This window comes from Kogia breviceps, chromosome 19 (genome assembly GCF_026419965.1).
Source record: "Kogia breviceps isolate mKogBre1 chromosome 19, mKogBre1 haplotype 1, whole genome shotgun sequence".
NCBI lineage: Eukaryota > Metazoa > Chordata > Mammalia > Artiodactyla > Physeteridae > Kogia > Kogia breviceps.
In genome coordinates this window covers 34,693,789-34,718,884 of record NC_081328.1, presented here as the reverse complement: position 1 = coordinate 34,718,884, position 25,096 = coordinate 34,693,789, and the positions used below count along the sequence as shown (strand labels likewise).

General features: G+C 48.7%; 2 protein-coding genes across 8 annotated transcripts in view; both read right to left on the bottom strand.

Annotated features, from left to right (window-relative positions):
* Positions 1-12,773: 12,773 nt before the first annotated feature.
* Positions 12,774-19,460, bottom strand: SLC35B1 (solute carrier family 35 member B1). Of its 5 annotated transcripts, none has more exons than XM_067021491.1 (9): positions 19,379-19,460; positions 18,198-18,301; positions 17,486-17,591; positions 17,162-17,192; positions 16,412-16,569; positions 14,969-15,095; positions 14,117-14,223; positions 13,771-13,924; positions 12,774-12,939 (listed from the first exon to the last, which is right to left on the bottom strand). In XM_067021491.1, the coding sequence occupies exons 2-9, from the start codon at positions 18,227-18,229 to the stop codon at positions 12,887-12,889; spliced, it is 768 nt and encodes a 255-aa protein (XP_066877592.1). In that variant the 5' UTR covers positions 18,230-18,301; positions 19,379-19,460; the 3' UTR covers positions 12,774-12,886. The 5 variants fall into 5 exon arrangements, with proteins under 5 accessions (XP_066877592.1, XP_066877590.1, XP_058902355.1 ...); XM_067021489.1 differs by having other exon boundaries at positions 18,989-19,423; XM_059046372.2 differs by having other exon boundaries at positions 17,486-17,616; positions 18,989-19,422.
* A 2,133-nt stretch (positions 19,461-21,593) lies between these two features.
* Positions 21,594-25,096, bottom strand: part of FAM117A (family with sequence similarity 117 member A) — a 64,665-nt gene continuing 61,162 nt past the window's right edge. For all 3 annotated transcript variants that reach the window (XM_059046365.2, XM_059046363.2, XM_059046367.2), the window contains one exon: positions 21,594-22,840. In XM_059046365.2, the coding sequence (XP_058902348.1) occupies positions 22,540-22,840 (301 nt within the window). In that variant the 3' untranslated portion in view covers positions 21,594-22,539. The remainder of the gene's footprint in view (positions 22,841-25,096) is intronic.

The window sequence follows — 25,096 nt, the reverse complement described above, 5'->3', positions numbered from 1 at the left end:
GGTCAGATGCTGGACCACCAACCCTCCCACCTCATCCTTGAAACAGGGCATTCATCATAGGGTAATAAGCAGCATCAAATGACATGTTTGTTCAAAAGTGCTTGGCATACAAAAGACATTCTGTTACTTTACTTCCCTCTTTTATAAAAGGTTTGGAATGGTGTGCTTATCTGAGGATTTGATCAACGTGCTTATAGATATAGAAGTTCTGCGTTTTTCACCCAGAGAAGTGGTTGGGAAAGATCATGTCTGAAGAGTGGAGTATATCAAGCAGAGGAGAAGCAGTGTGAAAGAGAAGAGAGGAAATGGCAAGTCTGAGTCCACCTTGCCTTTGATTTTCGTCCTGGACTGGCCACACAGCTCCATCTCCATCTTGTTCATCTTTAAAATGGTTCTAAGAATTACCTAAAGTCATTGTTTCAAAATAAGTTTTAGAGGGTCAATATTTGCTTTCAAGAGAGAATATATTACCAAAAAATGGATTATATTCACTGTTATGAATTATTTTCAGTGGTTTCTTGGCCCTATTCTGAATGGGCTTGATCCACTACCTGTTGGTATTTGCCCTAAAGTAACATTTACCTAAATGTAGATAAGTTGTTTAGGAAAAACATTTTTTTTCTCTGCCTCCACTCAAATAGAAATTACTTCGGATTTTACAATTTTAGATTATCCTTGCCATGGCTCTACTTTATCAAGGTGAATTGATTTCAACTGCAAGTTGATTCTACATTAGAATCCTATTTTTTAAAGGGAATTTAATCTAAAATTCAATTATGGAAAGTCTGTGCCCAAATGAACAGTCAAGTAGCACTTACTGAATGCTCCCCGGGTACAGAGCTCTACGGAGGTAACTACAGGAGGAATCAAAAGAAATAGAAATAGTGTCCCTATTCACAAAGAGTTTTCAGTTTAGAATTTAAAAATTTTTAAAACCGGAAGGGACCATACTGATTCTCCAGCCCAGTGGTTTTTGGTTTTTTTTTCGGGGGGGGGTGGGGGGTGCAGTACGCGGGCCTCTCACCGCTGTGGCCTCTCCCGTTGCGGAGCACAGGCTCCGGACGCGCAGGCTCAGCGGCCATGGCTCATGGGCCCAGCCGCTCTGCGGCATGTGGGATCTTCCCGGACCGGAGCGCGAACCCGTGTTCCCCGCATCGGCAGGCGGACTCTCAACCACTGCGCCACCAGGGAAGCCCGGGAAGCCCGGGAAGCCCCCAGTGGTTTTTGAACAGTGTTTGCCTCTCAAGCTCTGGGCTTCTGAAGATTTGCCTCAGGCGTTCCAAGGAAGGGGGGAGCACAAAGGGGGCGGGGGCAGTCCAAGCCAAGCCAGTCTGGTTCTCTATCCACTCATTCAGACCAGAAATTGAGCACCATCCTTGAGTCCTCTTCTCCCCTAATACCTTACCTCTAATCCATCAGGAATTCCCATAAATTCTAGTTTCAAAGTATCCCTTGAATCCATCCACTTCTATCTCCCCAGTCCCATTCAAGTTCTAGCCAACATCCTCCTTTGCCTGAACCACAGCGAGAGGGTCCTAACTGGTCTTCCTAATTCTTTGCCGTCCCTCAATCTGTTCTTCACTCAGCAACCAGAGCAATCGAATTAAAACTTAGATCATGCTGCACCCCTGCTTAAAAACTTTGAATAGCTTCCCATTGTACCAAGAATAAAACCCAAACTTTGTACCACTGTTTTTAAGAGTCTCATATTCAACTATATCCCCTGTTGCTCTTTTCTTCCCCATCTTCATTTCAGCCACACTGGCCGTCTATCAATTCCTAGAGCCCATCAAGCTCTTTCCCTCCATGAGCATTATGGTTACTATTCCCCCTACCTTGAACAATTTTCCCCTAAACTCTTCACATTGGCTGGTTCTGCCTCTTATTTCAGGTCTCAGTTTAATTTTCACAGCCTCAGAGAACCTTCTCTGACCACTTGCCTTATCTAAAATAAGGACCTTCTAGGTATCTTGGTACTCTGTTTACTTCCTTTACAACAGTAACAATAATTTGTAATTGTCTTGTGTATTTACTTATTATCAATCTCTCCTAATCAGTTGCTGGCTCCAGCCTGTTTGTTTTGCTCTCCATAATGTCCCAGCATTCAGCATGGTGCTGACACATGGACAGAAGCTGCTTAGTACATACTGAATGAATGAATGTACCGCAGAAAACCCTAGACTTGTCTGGAATGTCTAAGAAGGTTGGAAGCATGAAAGGAAGGTTAGTATGCAAAGGGCGTGGAGAAGGGGAATGAGGAAAGAAAGCAGGCCAGGCAGATAAAGATCCTAAGGCCAGAAAGAACATGGAGTTTTTTGTTTTTGTTTTTGTTTTTTTTGCGGTACGCGGGCCTCCCACTGCTGTGACCTCTCCCACTGCAGAGCACAGGCTCCAGACGCGCAGGCTCAGCAGCCACGGCTCACGGGCCGAGCCGCTCCACAGCATGTGGGATCCTCCCGCCCCGGGGCACGAACCCGTGTCCCCTGCATCGGCAGTCGGACTCTCAACCACTGCGCCACCAGGGAAGCCCAACCTGGAGTTTTTGAGAAACTCAAGGAAAATTAGTGTGGCTGGAGTACACAGAGTAAGTGGGAGGGCTGTGGGGAGTGGGCCAGGAGGGTTAGGAAGAGCCAGCCAGCATGTCTCCCTATGAGCCAAACCACAGGACTGAGAACAGGGGAGGAGTGAATTCCCTAAAGGAAATTCAGGCAGAAGGAGGAAATGAATGCTGGGGGCCAACAGCAGACGACCATTACTCCTGGTTTTTCCTTCTACCTCTCTGGCTACTCCTTCTCAGTCTCCTTTACAGGCTCTTCCTTTGGACATCCTTTGAATATCAGCTTTCCTTGGATTGTGTTCAGTTCCTCTCCTCTTCACACTGTCCTCTCTTGCCTTGAGATGGCTCCTTTATTCTCACTGCTCCACTGCCATCCATCTGCTAAAGAATATTCCAAATCTGTCTTGAGCCAGGTCTTTCTCTTGAGCTCCACTTACATATCCAACTGTCAACCTGATATCTTCAGTTGGATGGACCATAGGCACCTAATATTCAGCAGATGTAAAACCTGATTCTCCTCCGGTGCTCTCTTGTCACACCAAGTAGCTCAAGCCTGGGAACAGGAAAGTGTCCTTGACTCTTCAATCCCACTTCTAATTCAACACCAAGTTCTGACAATTCCATGCTTCAGCTATCTCCCAGTTCTGTCTGCTTCCTTCTGTCTTCACTGTCACCTCCCCAGTCCTTTCTGGGATTGCAGCAGCCTCCTCCCTGGGCTCCCAACCTCTGGTCTTCACCCTTCCAGTTCATGTCTGCTCTGCAGCCCGAGTGAGATTTCTAAAAAGTCAATCTGATCGAGTCACTTCTTTGCATTCCACCCTTCACTGCCCTCAATACAATATCCATACTCCTTAATAGAGGTGAAAGGCTCTTTACCAGTGACCTATGCCTTAGTCTCCAGGTGGTCTCTTATGCTTCCCACCGCACCTAGCAATAAGGTTTCCTGTCACACAAAGAACTACTTTCAATTCCCTGGTAAACCAAGTTCTCTCTTTTTGTACATACTCTTATCTCTTCCCAGAAAAGTCTTCTCCACAGCTTTCCCTGACCCTACCCTCACCTTCCCCTGGTTAATTCTCTGCTGATTCTCCAGCTTCGATTCATCTGTCTGTTCCTCCAGGAAGCTGTGCGTGTCCCCTAGCCCTGAGCTAGGTCTTCCCATATTTCTCCTCTCACTGCAACCCCTGTATCGTGGTTGCCTGATTCCCTCTCTGTCCCTCACTAGATGGCAAGCTCTTTGGGGGTAGGGATTTCCCTTTTTTTTTTTTTTTTTTTTGCTATTATGTTTTCAGCACAGGGAACATTCCTAGCATGTAATAGGTATTCAGATAAATGCTTGTGTGATGAATAAATGAATTAACTAGTGAAAGAAACATTCCTTTCCGGAACTTGGATCCTGTCATTTCAGGCACAGAAGCCTCCAGGAGCTTCCTCTTCCTGCATCCTCGGTTTGGCCACAGGCTGGTGGGCAGCCTGTGAGAGCCCTGAACATCTGCTTGAGAGGCTCCTTGACTCACCGCATCCACTGGGAGCCCAGTCTTCCCTTAAAAGGCCACCTTATCGGAAAGTGCCAGTGATGGCATTTATGAGCTCTATTTTTATCTACGTTGGAAAAGTCTCAAAGTTAATTCTCAAGCCAACAACATTAAACTCAGGAACGTGGATGAGCAAGAAAGCATCTACATGATGCCTTTGAGTCACAGCTTTGTTTTCCGTGGCAAGACTTCCAGTCCTCCCGGTCACTGGGCCCTTGTTTTTCAGGACTGGCTGACTCTAAAAAGCTTCTGATCCCCCATTCGTTAGAACTAGATCCTGCAGCCCTTAATGGTCTAGGAAATGGTGTCCTCTTCCTTAAGGTTTGCTTAACTCTGCTGGGGCCTTCAGAGAAGAACACAGAATAGATTACCAGACACCTCCCGGTTTATTCAAACCAGCTTTCTACCCCCATTCCCAAATGGGAATGAATCGTGGGTGATAGCATTGCTAGCAGCAGGAAGGAAGGAGGTGCGTGGCCAGAGGAGAGGGCTCCCGATGAGCTTGGCCAGAGAGATAATTGGACAGAAGCTACAGAAATGAGAAGAGTAAACCCAGCAGAGCTGGCAAGCGAGTCGAGGGCCTATGCCAGGGAAAGGATTCGCTGTCAGAACTGGGGGAGATTGAGAGAGAGAGAGAAGGGAGGAGTATGGAGAGAGGAAAATGACATGAAGGACTGAAGGAGGAAGGCAGCAGGAGGGAAGGAAACAGGGGGCAGCAGAGACGGGAGGAACCACAGGTAATTTGTAAAGTGAAGAGGAGGGAGGGAGCACACATTTCCCTTTAATCCAAGGGGGGGTCCTTTGGGGAAAGGGGATGTTGGACAGTCAGGTGGAGGCCCCAGAGAGATGGTCAGTCACACCGCCCATGGCAGATTAGAAATGAGACAAGGAATGTTCTCACTCCCAGATTCAAGGTACTAAATGGGCCACGATCCCTGCCTCTGGATATTTAGAAAAGATAGTTTTTGTCAAAGGATGCTGGAACTCGGAGGACTCGAGCCACTATTTGAGTCTCCTCCCCTTTCCCTTAGCAAAAGCCTAAACAATTCAGCGTCCATGCCCCACTGTCTTGCACCCCGATCTCCCCTTCCCAGCAGCACCCACACAGCCCAGGATCACAGCCCCTGTGCGTCTCTGCCTCTGCTGGCTACTCTGGGCCAGGGACCAGCCTGAGAGCTTGGAGTCTGGGCTGAGTCAGCACTGCCTGTGGGAGAGATTGCTTCCTGGAAAGTCTTGCTTCAAAGCTTCTGGCTGGCCAAGGGCTGGTAGGGAGCAAGATGCACACTGGAGGCTGGATGATGCATCTTTGGCTTTCAAGATACCTCTCACCAGAGGGAGAATCATGGGACAGAAATTTCCATAATCCCGCTTGAAGAGTGACTCCAATGTACTTCAGGCTGCCCCTCCACCCTCCACCCTCTCCGCTTCGGAAAATCACATTTCTCAGGTCTCACAAGAGATTTCAGGGCCCAGATGGAAGTTCTGATTCCTGATTGATCTGGTTACTTCTGTAAATCAGACAAAATATATTTTCTGAGCCTCAGATATCTATTTTCTGAAGATATGTCCTTATTCATTGGGGCAGCAAGAATGCTCCCTTAAAAAGAATGCTCCCTTGTGTGGGCACAAGGCAGAACCCTCTCTTGATAAAAAGGACAGCATACCGTTTAGCAGAATCGGCAGACTGCTCCAGGGGTCAAGCCCGCCCTCCGTCTCTGGGGGCTGCGATGGGGAGTCTAAGCCATCCTCACCCTTCTCTTCAGCTTGGGAGTTTTGATGCCCCCCAATGCAGGGTGAAGGGTCATTCTGATGGTCTCACTTTGGACAAGTGAGAAGAGAGAGCATTTTACTTTGACCCCCCACAACTGCTTGCTATGCAGCGGGCACTCTAGAGGGTAGGCAGTGAGTGGGTGGCAGCAGCTGCCAGACACCTTCCCCTGAGGATGTATCAGTTGGTGCCAAAAGCCTCTATAAGCTCTTTCTGATCTCTGTGCCAGCGACTACGGGTCCTGGAAGGAAGCCAGGAGTCCACCCTGAGCCCTGCATTCTTCTCCTCCCCCTCATCCACCGAGAATGAGGTGGGATGGCTTGGGAGCTCACTGAGAAAGGAGCCGATGGTTCTTAGACACATTTTCCAGCTGTCACACCTGCTAACGTGGGAACTCACACTCATGAACACGTGCATACTCAGCAATAAACTGTTTCAGGCTTTCTTGTTCCATCCGTCCCATGCCCAAAGCAGTGGGAATAAGAACTTCCATCAACAAACTGTTGTTCCCAGTTTGCCTCCTTCTCCCTCCCTTCTTTCCACCCTTCCACAAACATTTATTGATGTCTGACTGGCACCTACCCTGTGCCAGTCACTGTTAGGGGCTAAAGACACACGGACACAGTCTTGGGGGAGAAAATATATGTAAATACTAATCAGACACAAGACAGTGATATAGTGTTGCAATATGAGAGGTGGCAAACCGGTGGCCATAGGCCAGATCTGACTTGTAGACACGTTTAGTTTAGTTGGCAAGGAATTTTAAAAATTGTCAGAGTTCACATAAAAATCAGTATTTCCATCTGTTTTTGAAATAACAGATCTGGCAATAATCCGAAGGAGGTAAAACACCACTGTCCCCTTTAGCTGGGATGTTCTCTCAGTGTCACAGGCCACATACCCACCCCCAACCTCACCCACTTCCCTGTTGAGTTAAACTGGTTCTTTTCGTTCATCCACGTTCGCTACCACCATCATGCACGTGTTAGAATTTGGGACCCTTAGAATGAAAAGCCATCAGAAGACCTAAAGGAGGGAACCATCAGCTCTGCTCAAGGGAGACAGATCAGTTATCCCTTGAACTAAGTCCAAGTGCTTTGTTGATTTGATGACTTGTATACTGTTTCTCCCCTGCCCCCATCGTCAGATGCATAAGGGAAAGGCTCCAGTCGGCTCCCTCCTCCAAGTATCTCCAACCCACAGCCGAGTGCCTGGTACAGGGCCGATCTCAATGCACACTTGTGAAATGTGTTGAATGAATGGAGTTGCTAGAAGCATCAGGTGGAAAAGGGAATTCCAAGCAGAGGGAACTGTGGGTGCAAAGGCGTGACAGTGAATAGTATAGCGGGAAGCTGCAAATAGTTGGTGGTGAATGGGGGTGGGGGCGGGGTGCCGGAAGTGTGAGGAGGGTGGGATGAGGTAGGGTGGAAACAGCAGGAGTTGAAGCCGGGAAAAGACTCCTGTGGGATCCCGAAGGGCTTTTTAGATTGTATTAGGAAGGTAACCATGGAATCTTGGAAGTGATTTAAGGAGTGAAGTGACAGGATCAGATTCTTGTTTCACACAGATGACTCTGGCAGGGTGGTGGGGTGGGGAGAAATGGGAAGCTACAGAGGGAAGACAGAAGCAGCAAATAGAAACTTCAACTCAATATTCCCCTTTCTGAGGCCCTTGAAATGCCACTGGGGATCTATTTTAAGAAAATGGTGCCCCCTGCTGACTAGGCCTGGGCTTGCATCTCCCCCTGGCCAAGAGGGAAATTACAAAATGTTTGGCCCTGAACAAAAGTACCTGGAAGCCCTGGGCACAGAATTGCAAGTGGTGATGCATCTGAGAGTGCCTTCCTTTCCTAGAAAAAGAGGGGCCCAAGAGAACGGGTGACAATGACTAATGCCACAAACTGTTGCCAGATAAATACAGAACACCAGCTAAATCTGAATTTCAGATAAACAAGACACAATGGTTTGGTATAAATATGTCTCAAATACTGCATGGGACATGCTTATACTCAACAAGTATGTGCTGCTTATCTGAAACTCAAATTTAGCAGGGCATCTTGTATTTTTATTTGCTAAACCTGACAACCTTAGATAAAGTGTGTTGGAGGGGCCAGGAGAAAACTAGAAATGAAATCGGATGCGTTACCCTCCTTGGGTTTCTCTGCAAACTCAATCTCACCCCTCCATCTAAACAGAGCTGGAGATGATACTTTCTCACATTTTTTTTTTTTTTTTTTTTTGCGGTATGCGGGCCTCTCACTGTTGTGGCCTCTCCCGTTGCGGAGCACAGGCTCCGGACGCACAGGCTCAGCGGCCATGGCTCACGGGATTAGTTGCTCCACGGCATGTGGGATCTTCCCGGACCAGGGCACGAACCCGTGTCTCCTGCATCGGCAGGCGGATTCTCAACCACTGCGCCACCAGGGAAGCCCGATACTTTCTCATATTTTGCAGTGTTGCCCAGTTATACAATAACTCTATTTGTGAAATCAGTTTTCATTAAATGAGCCTATGATTACAGTGGACCCTGTGTATGGACCCCTAAGAGAATCTAAAGAGAGCTGTGGACCCTTTTTACAACAAAACCAACCTACTAGCTTGACATATGTGTGAGTACCTGTGTTACACACACATTTTTACATTAAAATTTCAGGGAGTTCTCAGCCTTCGTGTAAGAGTGACGTTCCCTCTAGGGCTATGGTCTGAATGTGGCAGTTCCAGGGTCCTGAGTAGGAGGAAATGGTGTCTAGTCAGCCCCTAAGCTGAAACATGATGCTTCTGCTAGCTCTGGCCACCCACACACCATGACAAAACACAGAAGTGGGCAGGAAGAAATATTCTGTCCCCCCCACTTGGAGAATGCCTTGAACCTCTTCCCTCTTCCACCTCTCCCAGAAATAACAAGGAGTCGGGCATATTTGGACAGAAAACCCACCAGCCCTTGCGGACTTGCGCCTCAGCCGAGTGGAAGGCACGGGATGAAGTCGCTCCCCGTTCCAAGACCCTCTTTGTTCTCCTTTCCAGCCTTCTTGCCACGGCAGGCATAGCACCCCGGTTCCCAGTCTGAGGACGGTGCCTGTCAGAAATTAGCTTTCACCAGTAGGGGGACGTTCTTCCAGGATAAATTCTGGGTGCTCTGAGCTGGGTGATGAAAGCCTTGGCCTGAACATCCCGGGAGCAGACCTTGGAGCTGACCTTGGAGCAGAGGTGCCGAGCCTGGCTCCCTCCTGCAGCCCTTAGAGGAAAGCCTTCTGGCCCCGCAGCCTGCTCTCCTCTTGACCTGCAGAGGGAAGGCAGAAGGTCAGGCAGATGTTGTTTTAATTAGACTCTCTCAGAATGTTCTAAATCATGTAAAACCTCATTGCATGTTGCTTCCATCTTTGTCAGCATGCTTATGCGACATTCAGCTTCAGTAGACTGAATTATGGAATACAAGCCCCAAATTGACCAAGGTGTTTCAAGCCAGCAATCATAGGGATATGCCTACAATGTATTACCATAGGATGACATTTTATGTTGAACATTTTCTGCAATTAATCAATTTTTCTTATTACCTATATAGTGGTATGATTTCCAACTATCATTTCTTTGGAAGAAGGATTCTTTATTCTGAGGTGGATAGCCTTTCCTAAAATTTCTGGACTCAAAGTGTCCTTTTATAAGCCATAATGATATTAGATTTTTTTTTTAAGTCCTTACTTGAAAATATAAAAAGCCAGCATACTTATATCAGCCCCTCAAATTATTTGAAAATTCTACTGGATCAGGAAATCCAAACAGCTGGAAACCAGTGGCTTAGGCTTAGCTTGCTGACCTCTGACACGTGCTAAGTGGAGGCTCACTCTGGGCCCTGCCCTGCCACAGAGTCGTGGGACCTTCAGCCGATGCACTTTGGTGGACTTTGGGCTCCCTATTCCGAACATGGGGAGACTTGTTTTTGGCCCAAGCTCTCTCCAGGAGTGTTGTTAAGGATAAAATGCCATGAACTAAAAGAGCTTTGGGAAAGGAGGAGCTCAATAAATATGAGATTGCTGTTCCTAAAGACAGCTGGTGTGTTTTCAGTGGGAAGGGCTGAAGGATCCCGCAGAGACCCAGGACAATCTCTCTGCCAGGACATCTGGGGAGAGTGACCGGCACCACTCAGAAAGCGTGCAAACTGTTCCACCGACAAGTGGGACCAGACGGCAGAGGCAATGGGCCTCCTGAGGAGGTTGGCTTCTCCCCCTCCAAGGGCATAGGTCCAAGATGCAACTAGAACTCAGGGAACCTTGAGCTCTAATTAATCTCTCTGGGACATACCCAGGGACCTACTGCAAGTTGCCCCCTTCCCTAACTTGTTTTTCCATTTATAAAAGGTACAGATGCCTGCTCAGTCCTCTTCACAGGGGTGTTACAGGGCTGTGAGAAAACACATCACCCAATCCTAAAGAACTCACTTTAGAGATTATACACAGTGAATGTTTAATTCCTGCCCCTTTAAGTCCTTTGAAAAACAACATATAATTTTTCTTCCTTATAATGATTAATTGCAGAATAGCCTTCCCTATGGTTTGACCCCAAATCACATTTGTGCGTCACTCCCCTTGCCCTAGGCTAAGAGGTGTACAGGAAATGGAAAAACCACTCTACCATGAACCTGGGCACAAACACCTAAGGAAGTAAGCCAGATAGTTTGACCAAAATAGACATTAAGTACAGTACACCCCAAAAGAAAAACACAGTGCTTGGGGAAACGTGTGTCCTGGTGCCCTCCCTTATACACATAGCTGAGAATTAACTGCAGATGAAAGTCCTTTGATGCTTAGAAACCTGAGACATCAGGCTGCCCAGGGTTAGTGATCAACAGTACTTCTGTTTGAACTTGCCTGGTATTTCACGTTTATCAGTACCATTATAACCTAGCAGAGTGTTACCAACGCCGAGCCTGACTTGGCACTCTCAGTTCCTGTGATCCTGTAGGTGAGTACGCCACCCCGAAAGAGCTGGCAGCTCACACAACATTTTAAAATATCTTGCAATTGAGCTGAAATGACGCCTCACTGTAGAGCCACTCACCTGCTCCTGTGCTCTCACTTGAACTGAGTTGAAGCAGGAGCACGGGGAGAAGCCAGGCAGTTTAAAACCTCATTTCCCACCTGGCGGTAGAGCCAAAGCTGCCTTTCCACTTCCTTTCATCTTTACGTGCTCTCTCCAGCTCAAGCCTCACCTTGCCCAGACACCTTCCTTCGCTGTTAGCACTGCATTTCTGAGATGCAATGATTTATCTACCTGTCTCCCTATTAGACTGTGAACACCCTAGAGGGTAAGTACTGGTCCTACTCAACTTTGAACTCACAGCATGTTCACAGGACATGTCACACAGAAGGAAGGGTTAGATGAATAGACACAGGACGGAATGAATATACCAGATCTGGGCTCCTGGCTCACCTAGGACAGGCTTGCTCTAGTATCAGGTGAGAGCCATGCTGAGCTGTTGGAAATCCTTCTTGCTCTTGGTGACTTGTATGAGGCATGCCTGAGACCCCTGGTTGGGGATGGCGGGGCGTAGAGGTGGAGGGGACTGGCCTGATAGCTGGGAAAATGTCAATTGTTAAAACAACAGGCCCAGGCGAGGACTGCTTATAGGCCCCTGGCCCTGGTAACGTGGTCTCACTACCTAACCAATCCACAGAAGACAGTTTGGAAGAACTATCAGTCCAGGAGGGAAGGAGCTAATTGATGCAACTTTCAGGATGAGAAACAGAGAAAATAAAGGGGTGGAGAAAAGAAGGAAGTTCAGCCAGTTGCATTTAAAACCTCTTCTCTCAAGGAGGAGTTCAAGATGAGAGGGGGCCTTTCGGGGCAGAGCTGCAGTGACACTCGGGCCCCTAGAGAGTGAGACGAGTGCAAGTGAGGCAGGTCTTGAAAGGCTGGGCGGGGGGTGGGAAGGCAGCCGCGCAGGAAGGAGGTTGGGCTCCCATCTGGAGAGCCAAGGGGCTGGGGCTACTGAACAGATGGAGTGAAAGTTGCAGCTGGTGGAAATGCACTTTCATGTGTAAAGTTTGGTCCACGGAGGATTTCGATTTCCAACTCTGAAGGCAGCAGTGGGCAGGTGGCTCTGCTCCACGCTCCGCCTTCTCCTCCCACTGCCACACAGATAATTCGACAACGGCGGCTCTATGCCAGGACTCAGCCACCGTGCCTTCCACCAGCATCCCTTTCAACAGGCAGGAGCTGGCATGGGGACACCAGGGCACAGCCAGGATGGCAGAGGACTGCAATGTTTTAGCAGCTGAAGGGGGCAGGGGAATAGGAAGGATTAATCCAGCCTTCCCAGGAGGGGACCGAGAGGACCAAGAACAGACGCGGAGGTGGAGAAAGGGAATCAGACCTTCCAGAGCTGTTCATGACATACACACTGGGTCTCCACTCTGGACTTGGTTGAGCTTTGGCTGAAGGGGAGGCACTGGGGAAATGTGAACACACAGCAGACTCTGAGGCTCTGGGCTCATTTTATCTCAACCTTGAGAGAAGTTTCTCAAGGAAAGAATATATCTGTAGTTTTTTAAGAAATATTTACCCACCAGAGCTTTAAGAGAGAAAGTGATTTTTACATTCTCTGGCTCTGACAGACAGTTACCTGTCCTGGCATATTTAGGCCTTGGCCTGTGGGAACAGAAGCCACAAGCACAACAGCTCTTGGGGGAACTGGCCACCCAGCCAGGTTAACCACACCCACAAGGGAGCAGCTTGGGCCATGAGCACCAAGCTCTGCCTCTTCCCTCTCTCTTTCTTTCTTTACTTGTGCAAGGCTGTGCTCCTGGCCATCAAAAACAGAAATAGCCACTCTGTCTTGTTAAAATCCAAATGCTTTTTTTAGAGTATGTGATTTTGCTTCCTTAAAAAAAAAAAAAAATAACAAAAGCAACAAAAAATACCCAGACTGAAACCTAGTCCTTTATCTCTATTGTGTCCATTTTCCCAAAAGATATCACTGTTCAAGAAAATAACTTAAAATATTCTTGGAGTGGAGGTAGTCTCTCTCTTCCTAGTGGGATGTCTTCTTGGCTCCTTTCCCAAACTTGGCATCGAGACCAAGACCTATAGAGAGAGAGAACACGGGCTTAACTTTATGGGGAGAAATGAAGCCTACAAATGTTTTGGGGTGGTGGGGGGGTGAGCCTTGGTTCTCTAAAATTGGAGCTTTAAATAAAACTACTTTTCAAACATTGGTTTTATAAAAGCTCCTCAGAGAAAAGAGATTGGTATCCAATGAAAAATAATCACCAAGATACTGGTAATTACATGTATACATGAAATACAGCAGGGACTTCCCTGGCAGTCCAGAGGTTAAGATTCTGCACTTCCACTTCAGGGGGCACAGGTTCAATCCCTGCTTGGGGACCTAAGATCCCGCATGCCACGTGTGGTATGGCCAAAAAAAAAAAAAAAAAAAAGACATACAGCAAGACTGAAAGAAATTTAAGAATCAAACTTCTAAGCTAGGTCTCTCAGCTTACCCACAGCAGCATAAATGAGTCGGGAATAAGTATAATAATTTTACCCTGCTCAGTATCTGGGGAAAAGAAATCACTCAAATGAAATGTTCCTTAGGAAAGCTGGAGTAGAGGTAATGCTTCCTTCTCTCTTTAAAAAAATTTTCTCTAGGGCTTCTCTGGTGGGGCAGTGGTTGAGAGCCCACCTGCCAATGCAGGGAACACAGGTTCGTGCCCCAGTCCGGGAAGATCCCACATGCCACAGAGCGGCTAGGCCCGTGAGCCACGGCCTCTGAGCCTGCGCGTCTAGAGCCTGTGCTCCGCAACGGGAGAGGCCACAACGGTGAGAGGCCCGCATACCGCAGAAAAAAAAGAATAAAGCTCTGTCACTGTCCCTTTGTGTGGTCCAGAGCAGCCCGCTCTGGATGGAACTTACCCAAGAACACAAGCACAGTGCCCACCCACTGCATGGGGCTGATGGGGTTGGCGAAGAGGATCACAGAGGCCAAAATGGTGAAGAACTTTCGAGTTGTGGTGATGATGGAGCAGGTCAGGGGACCAAAATACACCACTGTCATGAAAATGAAGCTCTAGAGAAAGACAGGGAAAGACTAGGTCAGGCTGGTTCTTGGCTATCTATCTGCCAAGAGGTCTGAAGTCTGTAACAGGACATCATGGCTAATCTTGCCACCCCTCTTCTCTCAGCCATGCCAGTCTCTTTTGGGGAAGCCAAGCCCAGTCTCTTTTGGGGAAGCCAAGCCATCCTCCATCAAGGCACTCACCTGGCCCAGGGCACTAGTCAGGCCAAAGAGCAGGATGTTATAGATGATGGTAGGGTACCGTTCGGCAAAGCTCAAGAACTCCCAGAGCTCCCCAGTGAACAGGATTCCTAGGAAGAAATGTCAAAAGATGAATGGTGCATCTTGTGTGCCCATATTCACACACCTGCAGAGGCCTGCTAAAGCACTCTGAAGGAGGGCATGGAATAACATATGGAGTGAGTTTGTATTGTCCCATCAGGCATCTCCTATTTTTCTGATTAGAGAAACTAACTAAAGACTCATCTGGGAAATACTTGGAAGTTAATGAGTTACTTCTGCCAAAGTGATTGAAAGCAGCAAACCTCAGATGCTGTGAAGCTACTGATCCACACATCCCTAGCTCAAGGCAGCTCCAAGCACCGGTCGATTCCAGCCATCAGTAGCCTCCTCTGTTAACCCTAGTGTGTTGTATGAAAAATACTCCCTGTGTGCGCCCAGATTTGAAAAAAGTGAGGAAGCACTGATTTAAAAGTTCAAATACATCCGTATTTGAACAATGTTCAGTATTCACCACATACCAATGTCTCATCTCCCTCAGAAGAGGGAGAGTTCCCAGGGCACCCCAGCATTTTACTACTGTGAGTCCTCCCATGGTACCTGGCACAGGTCTACCCCTGATTGCGCCAGTAACAAGGAGGAAGCAGAGCCAACTGGTGAAGGTTTCTCCAAGAAGGCTTCTCAGGGGCTTGGACGTAAAGGCATCTGAGAACCGATAGGCAAAGTTAGCAACTGGCACCAGAGCTAGAGATTATGTGGATGAGGGCAGTCTGCCCTCTGCTGATACGTAGAAAGAATAGCAGAACTGCTCCTTACCAGCTCCCAGCAACAATGTCGACCAAAGGTTGATGTTCAGCATCATGTGGTTCGAGCCTGTTTGGTAGTGAGCCCGCATGTGGTCCTGGGAAACGCCGGTCAGTCCATCCAGGGTGAGAGACAAGAGCTGGGAAAGAAAGAGTACAGCCTGCAGTGAGAAGGCCACCGGACCCTCCCTAACGCAGGACACGGAACTCTCACCTTTCTGAGACCCCTCAGAAAAGCCGCTGCCTTAAGACAGAGTCATCAGAACAAAATGCTGCCATTTGTCCAAAGGCAGAGGGTGGGGAGAGACCATGTGCGCGCCCTCCTCCCCTCAGGCACTCAGAACGACAGGTGATCTGAGCCACATAGATGTAATGTGCTCAGAGCAGGGCAGGAAGCCTACCACTTCCCAACACAATGCCGTGAAGTCTGGCATGCAGGGGCCTAGAACAGCTCATGGTGAGCCACACTCGTTCTTCCACTAAAGCTGGAGAGAGGAAATCTAGTCCCAGCACGTTAGCCTCCTGGCTTGGAGTATAGTGCTCCAGAGACTGGATTCTGCGGTCACACTGCCTGGATTAGAATCCGGGGCAACGTAAGCCACTAACTCTGCCAATTAACAGCCATGTGACCATGGGCAAGTGATTTAACTTTCCTTTGCCTCAGTTTCTTCACCTGTGAAATGGAGATAATGCTATCTAAGTTATGAGGTTATTGTTGTAAAAATTAATTAGTTTACATGTAGAACACTTGGAACAGTGCCTAACACCTAGTAAGTAATAGCTACTATAGTATTTTTAAAATTTATTTATTTATTTATTTACGGCTGCGTTGGGTCTTCGTTGCTGTGCACGGGCTTTCTCTAGTTGCGATGAGCGGGGACTACTCTTTGTTGCAGTGGCTTCTCTTGTTGCGGAGCACGGGCTCTAGGCACGCAGGCTTCAGTAGTTGTGGCTCATGGATTCTAGAGCTCAGCCTCAGTAGTTTGTGCATGGGCTTAGTTGCTCCACAGTATGTGGGATCTTCCCAGACCAGGGCTCGAACCTGTGTCTCCTGCATTGGCAGGCAGGTTCTTAACCACTGCGCCACCAGGGAAGCCCTATAGTATTATTTCTAACCCTGGCTTCCACGTTCCTTGGAAAGCCACAGTGAGAGACACATTATTCCTTTCCTCTTTGCTCTCAGGTCTCTAGAACCTCACACCAGCATTTAGACACAGGCCTCAGAGTCATCCCTTCTCCAGAAGGAGAGCCGACCCATAGTGAAATATTTTAAGCTCCCCACTATGGCCTTAGCAGAGCCAAGGGCTTTGCAGCCAGAGACAAAGACCAGAAATGTGGGGCAAGAAACATCACAACCTCCCTCAAAACATATAACTGGCCTTCTGCCTGCATAGGTGGGGATACTCCTTTGTTAAGATTACTGGAAAAGGCTTCCTTTCCCAACAGGATTGCATACCAGGAGCAGCTCTCCATAGCCAACTGTGTGTTCTTCTATCCCGACTACTTTCTTGGGTTTGTACATGAAAAGGGCCACTCCAGCCACAATTAGCAACACACACAGGTACTTGGCCATTGGATACTTCTTCTTCAAAAGGGTCACTCCAAGGAGCATGACTACAGGGAAGAAACAAAGTGAAAAATTCAGGCACCCATAGGCATTGATGAGCCCAACACTCTCCTCCTAGGAGCCAAAGACTCACGGGAAAAAAAAGAATGTCTGAGAAGGAAAGCCGACAGAGGACAAAAGGAGGGTGCAACGCTGGCACCTAGGCAGAGACGACTGAGCAACAAGGTTGAGCAAAGAGTATAAGGAAGGGAAGAGGTAGAGAACAAAGGTGAAAGTTCCAGGAAGGAACAGGGCAGGGGAGGGGCAGTAGGGAAGAGTGACAGGTTGAGGAAAAGGAAACCGATGATCAAATGGTATTTAGGGTGTCTAATGACAACGTAAACACATGGGACACCAAAATGACTGACTACGTGAAGCAGGTTAAGTCAGCCTCTGGCTCACAGTGAGGATTACCAGCTAATGAACACCCAACACCACAGGAAGTGATAAAGGAAGGGCAGGGGGAAGGGATGGAGGGAACCCTAGAGATAGCTATGGTGAGATGACAAAGCCCAGAGGATTAGAGCTCTAGCAGAGGAGGATCAAGCTCGCTGCAGGAAGAGTGAGGAAGGAAGATGGTGACCATCTTCTTCTGCTTACCTGGGATGGGCTTGCACGATTTACCAAGGACCTGAAATTAAATTCAGCAAAAATAATTTCTGAGCGTCTTTGATGTGCCAGGTACTGTATTTAGGTGCTACGATAAGATGAGTTAAGTGTGGGGCCTGCACCAGAGACTGCAGCCTCAGAAAGCAGCCCTACCACAGCCAGCCCACCACCACTAAACCTCAGATCTATGGTTCTTCACACTCTTAACTTCCCAAACACACTCTCTTTTTATTTAAGTCACAGGCCAGAGGGAAGAATCTTTCATCCTTTTCAAGCAACTTCTGAGGCAACCCTCATTCCACCCGAAGGTTTCACCTGAGTTGGGTAGTTGACAAACTGTAGTGCTGAGTTGCTGGAGACCATGGCACCCAGATAGGAGACAGAACAGGCAGCATAGAGCCAGCTCCGAGTACGATCCACCCTGGCAGTGTCAAAAAACTGGATCACTGGGAGAAGACAAAAAAACATACAAGAGAAAGCTGGTGGGCCTAGGATGGACCACTGAGCAAAAGTCAAAGCCACATGAAAGGAATTTGCCTGTCAAATAAGATGAGAAGCACAAACTATTTCTGTCCTTTTAGACTGGGAAATCTCTGAAGATTCTCCAACTCTCCAATCCCACCTAACCCTAACACAAGACCTCATGGAGGGCAGGGGTGGGGGTGGGGTGTCCATTCAGTTCAAGGGACTAGTTAGCCCTGCTGCTAACCCCCAGGGAACAAAGAGAGAATGCTCAAAACATGCTTGAAGCTGACACATAAAGGAAAATCAAAAGGACAAAGGAAAAAGCTTTAAGTATTCTCATGGGGATCTGGAACACAGAAGACCCATTCCCTGCACATTTCTGACTGAGAAGTTGATTTAATCTAAGGAAATGGGGTTTCACCCTTTTCCAAAGCCACTAATTTTCTCAATCGAACAGAGAGGCTGTTGCAAGCACTAAAGGGGCTGAGGGTGTTGAGTTAGACCTAATGCCTAGGATACAAAGGGAAGGGGACACACAACAGATTACTATCTAAGTACTCACAGATCTTGGCAAACACAGCATTGATCACGCATTGGATGAAGACCAAAGTTAAGGCAAAAGTGAACGTCTCCTGCTTGGCTCCCTCCCCATACTTTCCTCTTGTTCTAAGAATGAAATGCATGAGACAGAGGGGAGGAATTAGTATACTTCCCTCAGTGCCATCTACTAATCCAGAGCCACTGAACGCTTTGAAATTTTCTTGCCTCTCTAGACGTAGGGAGAGTTTGGTAAGGATCACCGGGCTCATTGACATCAGGAGCCGATTTTATTGGATCTAGAAACTAGACATTCCAAGCTGCTGATCACGTAGCCGAAGGAAAAAAAAAAAAAAAATCCGTACAGGATGGAGCTAGAGGAAACGTGAAAAAGTAGCTGGTGAAACGAGATACCCCGGGCAGAAGCAGGGATTTGGGCTACAGCAGCAGGGTCGAGGGCAAAGGAATCCGCTACCTGCAAGCATCTGGGAGTTCCAAAAAGGGGCCGGCACAGGTCATGGAAACCGAAACCTGTAAAACCTGGCTCCTTAGAACCAACAGGAAAAAACAGCAACCAAGGAAAGAAAAATAACCAGCTCCCGAGAATCCAGAGACCAACTTTCGCGTTTTGGAAACCTAGGGAGGTTCAGCGGCAAAGGCGGTCAGGATGCCGGAAGGGCGAGGCGGCGTGGGGGTGCAAAAGGGACCACTGGGGCCAGGGGCGGGAGGACCGCGAACCTGACCACAGGCTGGGGAGACAAGGCGGACTGGTCAGGGGGGCGGAGGTCTGCGTTCCGACCCCGGGGATCCGCTCACATCTTTTCCTGCAGGATCCCATAGTAGAAATAGCAGACAAAGACGCCGAGGAAGCAGAGCGGCAGGCGCAGCCGGTCGGGCACCAGGGAGCTGCTAGCGGCCATGAGACGCCCGGACGACCCGACCGGAGACCCGCTCACAGCCGGCAGCAGCGGCGGCGACAAGTCCAGCCGGACATCGCCGACCGGCGACAGGGGCTTCATAGGAGCTGCATGCGACCGCCGCTGAGCAGGGCCTCAGCAGCCACCGCCAGAACTGCCAGCTCAGGACCGCCGAGGGGAAACTCTTCAGAACCCTGAACCCGCTTCCAAGGAAAGGACACCCACCCTGGGGCCTTGGCCTCGTCCCTGGTGGCCAGGGGAGCCCGCTGTCCCGAGGGTAACGCCTTACCCTCGAGACTTTCCGACCAGGCAACTCTGAGGACAACTGAGACCCGGAGCTCGACGGGATGGCCTAGGAGATAGGTGGACGTGTAATGATGACGTATAAGGATGTGGAGGTGACCAATTGGCTGCGCTGTGCAAGGGCAGACAGGTGGGAGGGAAGGAGGAGTGCGCCGGCCCGGCAAATCGGAGAGTCTTTTTCCCGGTCGGCTGTCAGGCTTCTGCTGGGTCCTAACGCCCGGAAATCTCAATGGAGCCTTAGCGCCCCCTAGCTGTTTCCCGGCGTCCCCGACTCTAACCCCTCTACAGGAAGTGTTGCTCAAGGCCTGGCTTTTGGGGAGCCGTCCTCCCCCTAGGGCACATCACTAGGCTCCCAAGGGCGGCAGGGCTCTTGTTTTAGCTCTGTCAACTTAAAGGCAGGGTAACCTACGCATGTCATCTAAATTCCGAGCTACAGTTTTCCTAGTCTATATTGTTACTAAAAATAGCCACATTGTCGCCTCTTGACTGTTCTGAGGATCAAATGAGCTGAGGTTGGTGAAACGGTTTTATAAACTGTAAAGTGTGCTGTGCAAGTTTAAGGTATTTATTAGTCATTACTCTTTCTCAACTCTAATCTTATTTCCTCACATCCTCGAGGTGGAAATGGAAGCTTGCCGAAGTGGATTTTCTTCAGGGTCTTACAACTCACCAACAAGGGAGCAAACCCTCCTGCATTGATGAGCTCCTTGTTGGGAGCCCCTCCCTCATCCCAGTGTTGGACCTCCACCTGCTGACACCAAGAGCTAGGGCGGGACTGACCCCAAGGCTTGCCACTACCGGCCTCAAGCGCCACGGTAATCACTGGACTCTGGGTTGCTCTTTGGGTAGAGGCTCCTTCTCCCCTTCTAGCAGCCTGCTCCTTTGGCACAGCCTCACGCAAAGGAAGGAAACTCAGGGCAGCACCACACCCATCCCTCCGGGCCTGACTCACTAAGACTTTGGGGGTAGGCCAAACATCTTTCAGGGGAGGGGTAAGAAGTAGAAGATAGGGTCTGTCCGCAACCCCCTGTGTCCTTTATATAAGTTGGGGAGGGAGACCCCCCCACACATTTGCTCTCTTGCCCAGTGGCTTACTTTACTGTGTTAGCCGACGATTCCAGGGCACGGAGCTGGGGTTCCAGTCCCAGCTCTGCCTCTTTACCAGCTGGGACTTCAAACAATTCACTTGACCTCTGGGTCAAGTTTCCTCATCAGAAATTAATGGAAATATAATAACAAGCGGTAGAGTACTGTGGTTAGAAGCACAGGCATTGGATTCAAAAGATCTGGTTCCTAGTCCTAGCTTCCCTGCTTTGTACCTGTGTTTTGGGGGCAAAGTTTATCAATTTTTTTTTTGTCCTTCCCTCATTAGTACCGTGGGATTTATCACATCAGATGGTTTGCGATATTTCAATGACATTTTATGTAAAGTATTTTACAGTGTATCTGATGCTTACCTAGCCAATACATGGTAGTTGGGATAGCCTGGCTTAAGAGTTTGTTTTGAGGTTTTATGAGATAGATATAATTGTAGTTATTATGACTGCCCTTGGGGTAGTCAACTTTTTACCCATACAGTGGGGATAATGTGTCTTTTGTGAAAATGCTTTGTAAATTGCAAAGCACTATCAGAATGTTCGGATGGTTATTCTCATTTTCCCCAAAAGCCTAAGAGCTCTTGGGGGGGGGGGTGCACTATAAAGCTGAGGAACAGTTTCTTCTACCCTCTGTGTTGTGGGTACTCACTGACGTGAAAAGAATACTCACAAGGAGCTAAAGCTTCCCTAAAACTGTGCCCAGAGATTTGATCTGAATGCCATTCCCTCATCTTGTTTTCCTTGCTGGTGCAAGGAGCACCCACAATGTCAAAGTGTCTCCCCTTGGTCACCCTGCTAAAATCCACTCTCCCTTAGGGTATTTTTCCAGACTCACCCAAGAAAGGATGACTTCCCCACTGACTCCTTCACCCCACCTCCACCACACTCTTCATTCTGGACAGACTCTCCCTGGCCCCACTGTTTCTATGTCCAAGTAGAGAATGCAAGCCTGCTGTCCTGAGGACACAGACTCTGGATCCATCCACCCAACATTATGTGTTAAGTAAAGGCTCCTCTTAAAGACAAGGATGATGTGATTAATATGACACCCTCAATCTCCATCCCGCTCCCTCCCCCAAAAAATATTTAACAGAACCTCAAGCTGCTGGGAATACTTATTTATTTGGTCTATTAACACCAAGATCTGCAAAAAACAAAAAACAAACAAAAAAACACAACTTCTAAACACAGGATAATAAAACTTGAACATTAACATTCTTCTTCGATTTTGTGTAAGCTCTGCAGTATGGAAAATATACAAACTTCAAACAGCTGCAAAAATAGTGTCTTTGGGAGAAAATAGAGTTTCTACATCGATACAAGAAAAATAGGCATTTTTCTAATCCAACCCAGTCCTGGGGCAGGTGGAGGGTGGAGAGTCACCACTTGCCACCCAGAGGAATGCCAGCTCTCCCTCTCCCCTACTACCCACCTGGGGCTGGGCAGGCTGGGCTGCTGCTTAAGACAATCTTAGGGTGAAAGCGAGATGAAAATGCCACTTAGGAAAACGCTTGGTTCCCCCTCTGCCAGCAGCTGGATTGGTCAAGTGTTATGGCCCTTCCGGGCTGCTTTGGTCAGCTCCTCCAATGAGAGGGAGGTATGGGGATGGGACTAAGAGGATGGGGGAATCTATTCGGGTCTCCTCATCTGTGTCTGGGGAGGAGAGGTAAGGAAATCTGTGGTGTCCCCTCTCCTTTAATCATGGCCAGCTTGCTCCATGATAAAGACAAGGGCCCCATACACAGTCCTTTGGACTCACACCGAGGGGTGGGGGAGCCAAGACCTTCTGGGTGAGTTTTCCACCAAGTAAGAGAGGTGACAAGAACACGGGTGTGACTTGTGAGCTGCCCAGCTGCTAGTGGAGAAGGCAGGTCCCCTCACATTCGAAGGGGCAGGGGTCCATCGGAAAGAGGACCCAGGGCTTTGACACAATAAATGAAAGTGCTCAAAGGCCAGGAGGGAAGGGCTCCTTCATCCCCCATCTCAGGGGAGCTCAGGAGGGGCCTGCCACCAAGGCACTGGTCTCCATGGTGAAGTGGGGGTGGGGCCCTCAGACCACCAGGGAGCTCTGGAAAAGCACAGGCTCTTCTGACGGTGGGGGGCGCTGCCAAGGCTCGAATGGCAGCGAGGAGGCCTTGGGGGCCTCTGGATCCTTCCGAGGCGGTGGCCTGGGGCTGGCCGGGGGAAGGGGGGACCCCGGGCTTGAGGGGCAGTTACGGAAGATGAAGCCCATGCTGGGGAAGAGGGGCTTCATCAAGCTGACGGGGCAGAAGGCCGAGCCGGTTGGGTTGAAATGGACTTTGTTCTTGTCAGGACAGGAAGTCAGGAAGGCCAGGTCAGGACCTGGGGACCTGGAGGATGGAGAGAGAAACACAGACATACATGTGTGCATGCACACGAACAGCCAGTGAGAAGGGATGAGAGGTGTCACAGCATCAGGGGAGCAAGGGAGCTAGGTCTCTGTTCAAACATATTGGTAACTTGACCAAAAAACAACAGGCTACTGAGCAACAACCAGTGCTCAGTAGGCCCCTCAGCTCTCCATGTTTTCGAAATATGGCTAAACAACAGGAAATCTACTTTAGCTAAAAACAGGAGGGATTAAAGCTAGATGGGAAGGAGAACTTCCTGACAGTGTGATTCTAGAAGAGGATACCGAGAGATCTTTTAATTTGAGAGATTTCATCGCTGACTAGTGGTTTAGGGGCAGACCACTTGCCTGAAAGCAGAGATCCAAGCAGAGTGACTATAGCCTAAAGCAGGGTTTCTCATCCTCAGCACTATTGGCATTTGGGGCTGGATAATGCTTGGTTGTGGGGGCTATCGTGTGCATCGTAGAATGTTTAACAGCATCCCTGGCCCCTACCCACCATACGCCAGTAGCACCCCACCCCAAGTTGTGACAACCATTGCCAGATGTCCCCTGGGGGGAAAAGTATCCCCCATTGAAATCTACTGACCTCAAGAATCTAATTCTTGAGCAGATTTGAAAGGTGTGATTTTCAAAACCCTTGTTGGGAGGAAAGGACAGCAGCTAGACCTTATCAGATCTAGGTTCCAATTCACCACATGCTCTTGGCCTAACCTGCCTCACCTCTAACGTGGACAGAATCCCTACCCTCTGATCATGTAGGGGAAATGAAAGGATTAAAAAAGGTCAGGTCAGAGAGTTCTGGAGTAAGGAATCCTTATGATAAAAAAGGAAGAATGTCTGGCCATGCTTCAAGGGTGAAGAGCCCTGAGAAGCTACTGGTTATGAGGATTCTGGGCAAGAAGACAAAAGTGTGGGAAGATAGTCAAGCTCTGCACCAACGCTTCCCATTGCCTAACTTTTTCTTGAAGTGTAATGTATACGTACAGAAGAATGCACTTAGTGTACAGCTTGACAAATTGATTACTATTTTAATTGTAGAAGTCTAATCATTCCAAACCCAGGAAGAAGAGTGAGGCACGCAGAGGAGGGCAGATGTTGGCCCAGCGTGAGAGATGGAAGGAGAGGCAGAGGGAAGCGAAGGCCCATGTGCAGGGTGTGTTTGGAAGCCTGGGGTCCCAGAGGACTCTGCAGCGGCAAGGTGCCCCCTGACTGAGAAGGGCTTCCACTTTAGGAAGAGGTGGGGGAGGGGCAGGAGAGGGAATGCTCTCAGTGTGTGCATGCATGCACGAGGAGGGTGACCCAGGGGAGACCAAGTAACACTCGAAGGACGTGAGGGCAACCGGCGTGACCCTGAATGGCTTGATTCCCTCCCTGGGAAATCTTACACGGTGGGCAGCCAGGAAGAGGAAAATGTGGCAGAGGAACCACTAAACACAGTAACTTCCCAGTAGGAAAGTTCAGACAATGAAGAGACACCAATGAGCTGAGAATTTCTATCCCAGGATATCTAAGAAAGTAACTGATGGATCACCACCTCTCTCAAAGGGTTAACATAGGGGCAGGAAGCTGGATGAGATGACTTTAAATCTCTTCTGGCCTTATGAGCCTACAAAAGAATAAAGACAAGCAACAGCCTAATTGCCACAAGCAATTCCAGGTTGTAATTACTCAACTATACCGTGGACTGGGGAAGAGTACAACAGCCCAGAGTCTGCTTAAGCTACAAGATCTGGCCTCTTGCCCCCACACGACCCCAGAGGACCGAGGGTTCTCGGAGAAATGCCAGGCAACAGTGATGACGGGAGCAAACCCTCAGTGCCCCTGGTTTTCTCCATAATTCCCACTCTGGGTTATATATGTACCTCCTGCTACGACCATGGGTTGTCCTCTCCCTTATCTGAGATACAGAGGGAGCCATCAAGGCCCCACACCCTGTCCTAGCTAAATCTCCACTCACACACCATAACTAAACTTCCTCACTGCCATCGAATCCACAGCTTCCAATGTGAATCGGCCCCGATGAATATTACAGTGGCAGTGGGAAGATGATGAACTCTCTTCTGAGCTCCTGCTAAGGGGGACTGTGGGGCATTTGGAAAGTTTTGGCTCTTGATTCTCTCTGCTAATGGGAGGGAACTGTACTAAAGAAATCAACTTAAGAATGACTTCTGAATTGTCCAGTCTGGTTTGGGAATATTCCATAGTCCTTACTTGCAAGGACTGGAAATTTCTG

Excerpts from the sequence above, each read along its gene's own strand:
- SLC35B1 (XM_059046372.2), bottom strand. The coding sequence starts at position 19,191 with ATGAAGCCCCTGTCGCCGGTCGGCGATGTCCGGCTGGACTTGTCGCCG. Across the intron at positions 15,096-16,411 it reads GCTATGGAGAGCTGCTCCTG|CTCTTGTCTCTCACCCTGGA; the intron begins GTATGCAATCCT and ends TTTCTTTCCCAG. Across the intron at positions 12,940-13,770 it reads CACTGTGCTTGTGTTCTTGG|GTCTTGGTCTCGATGCCAAG; the intron begins GTAAGTTCCATC and ends CTCTCTCTATAG.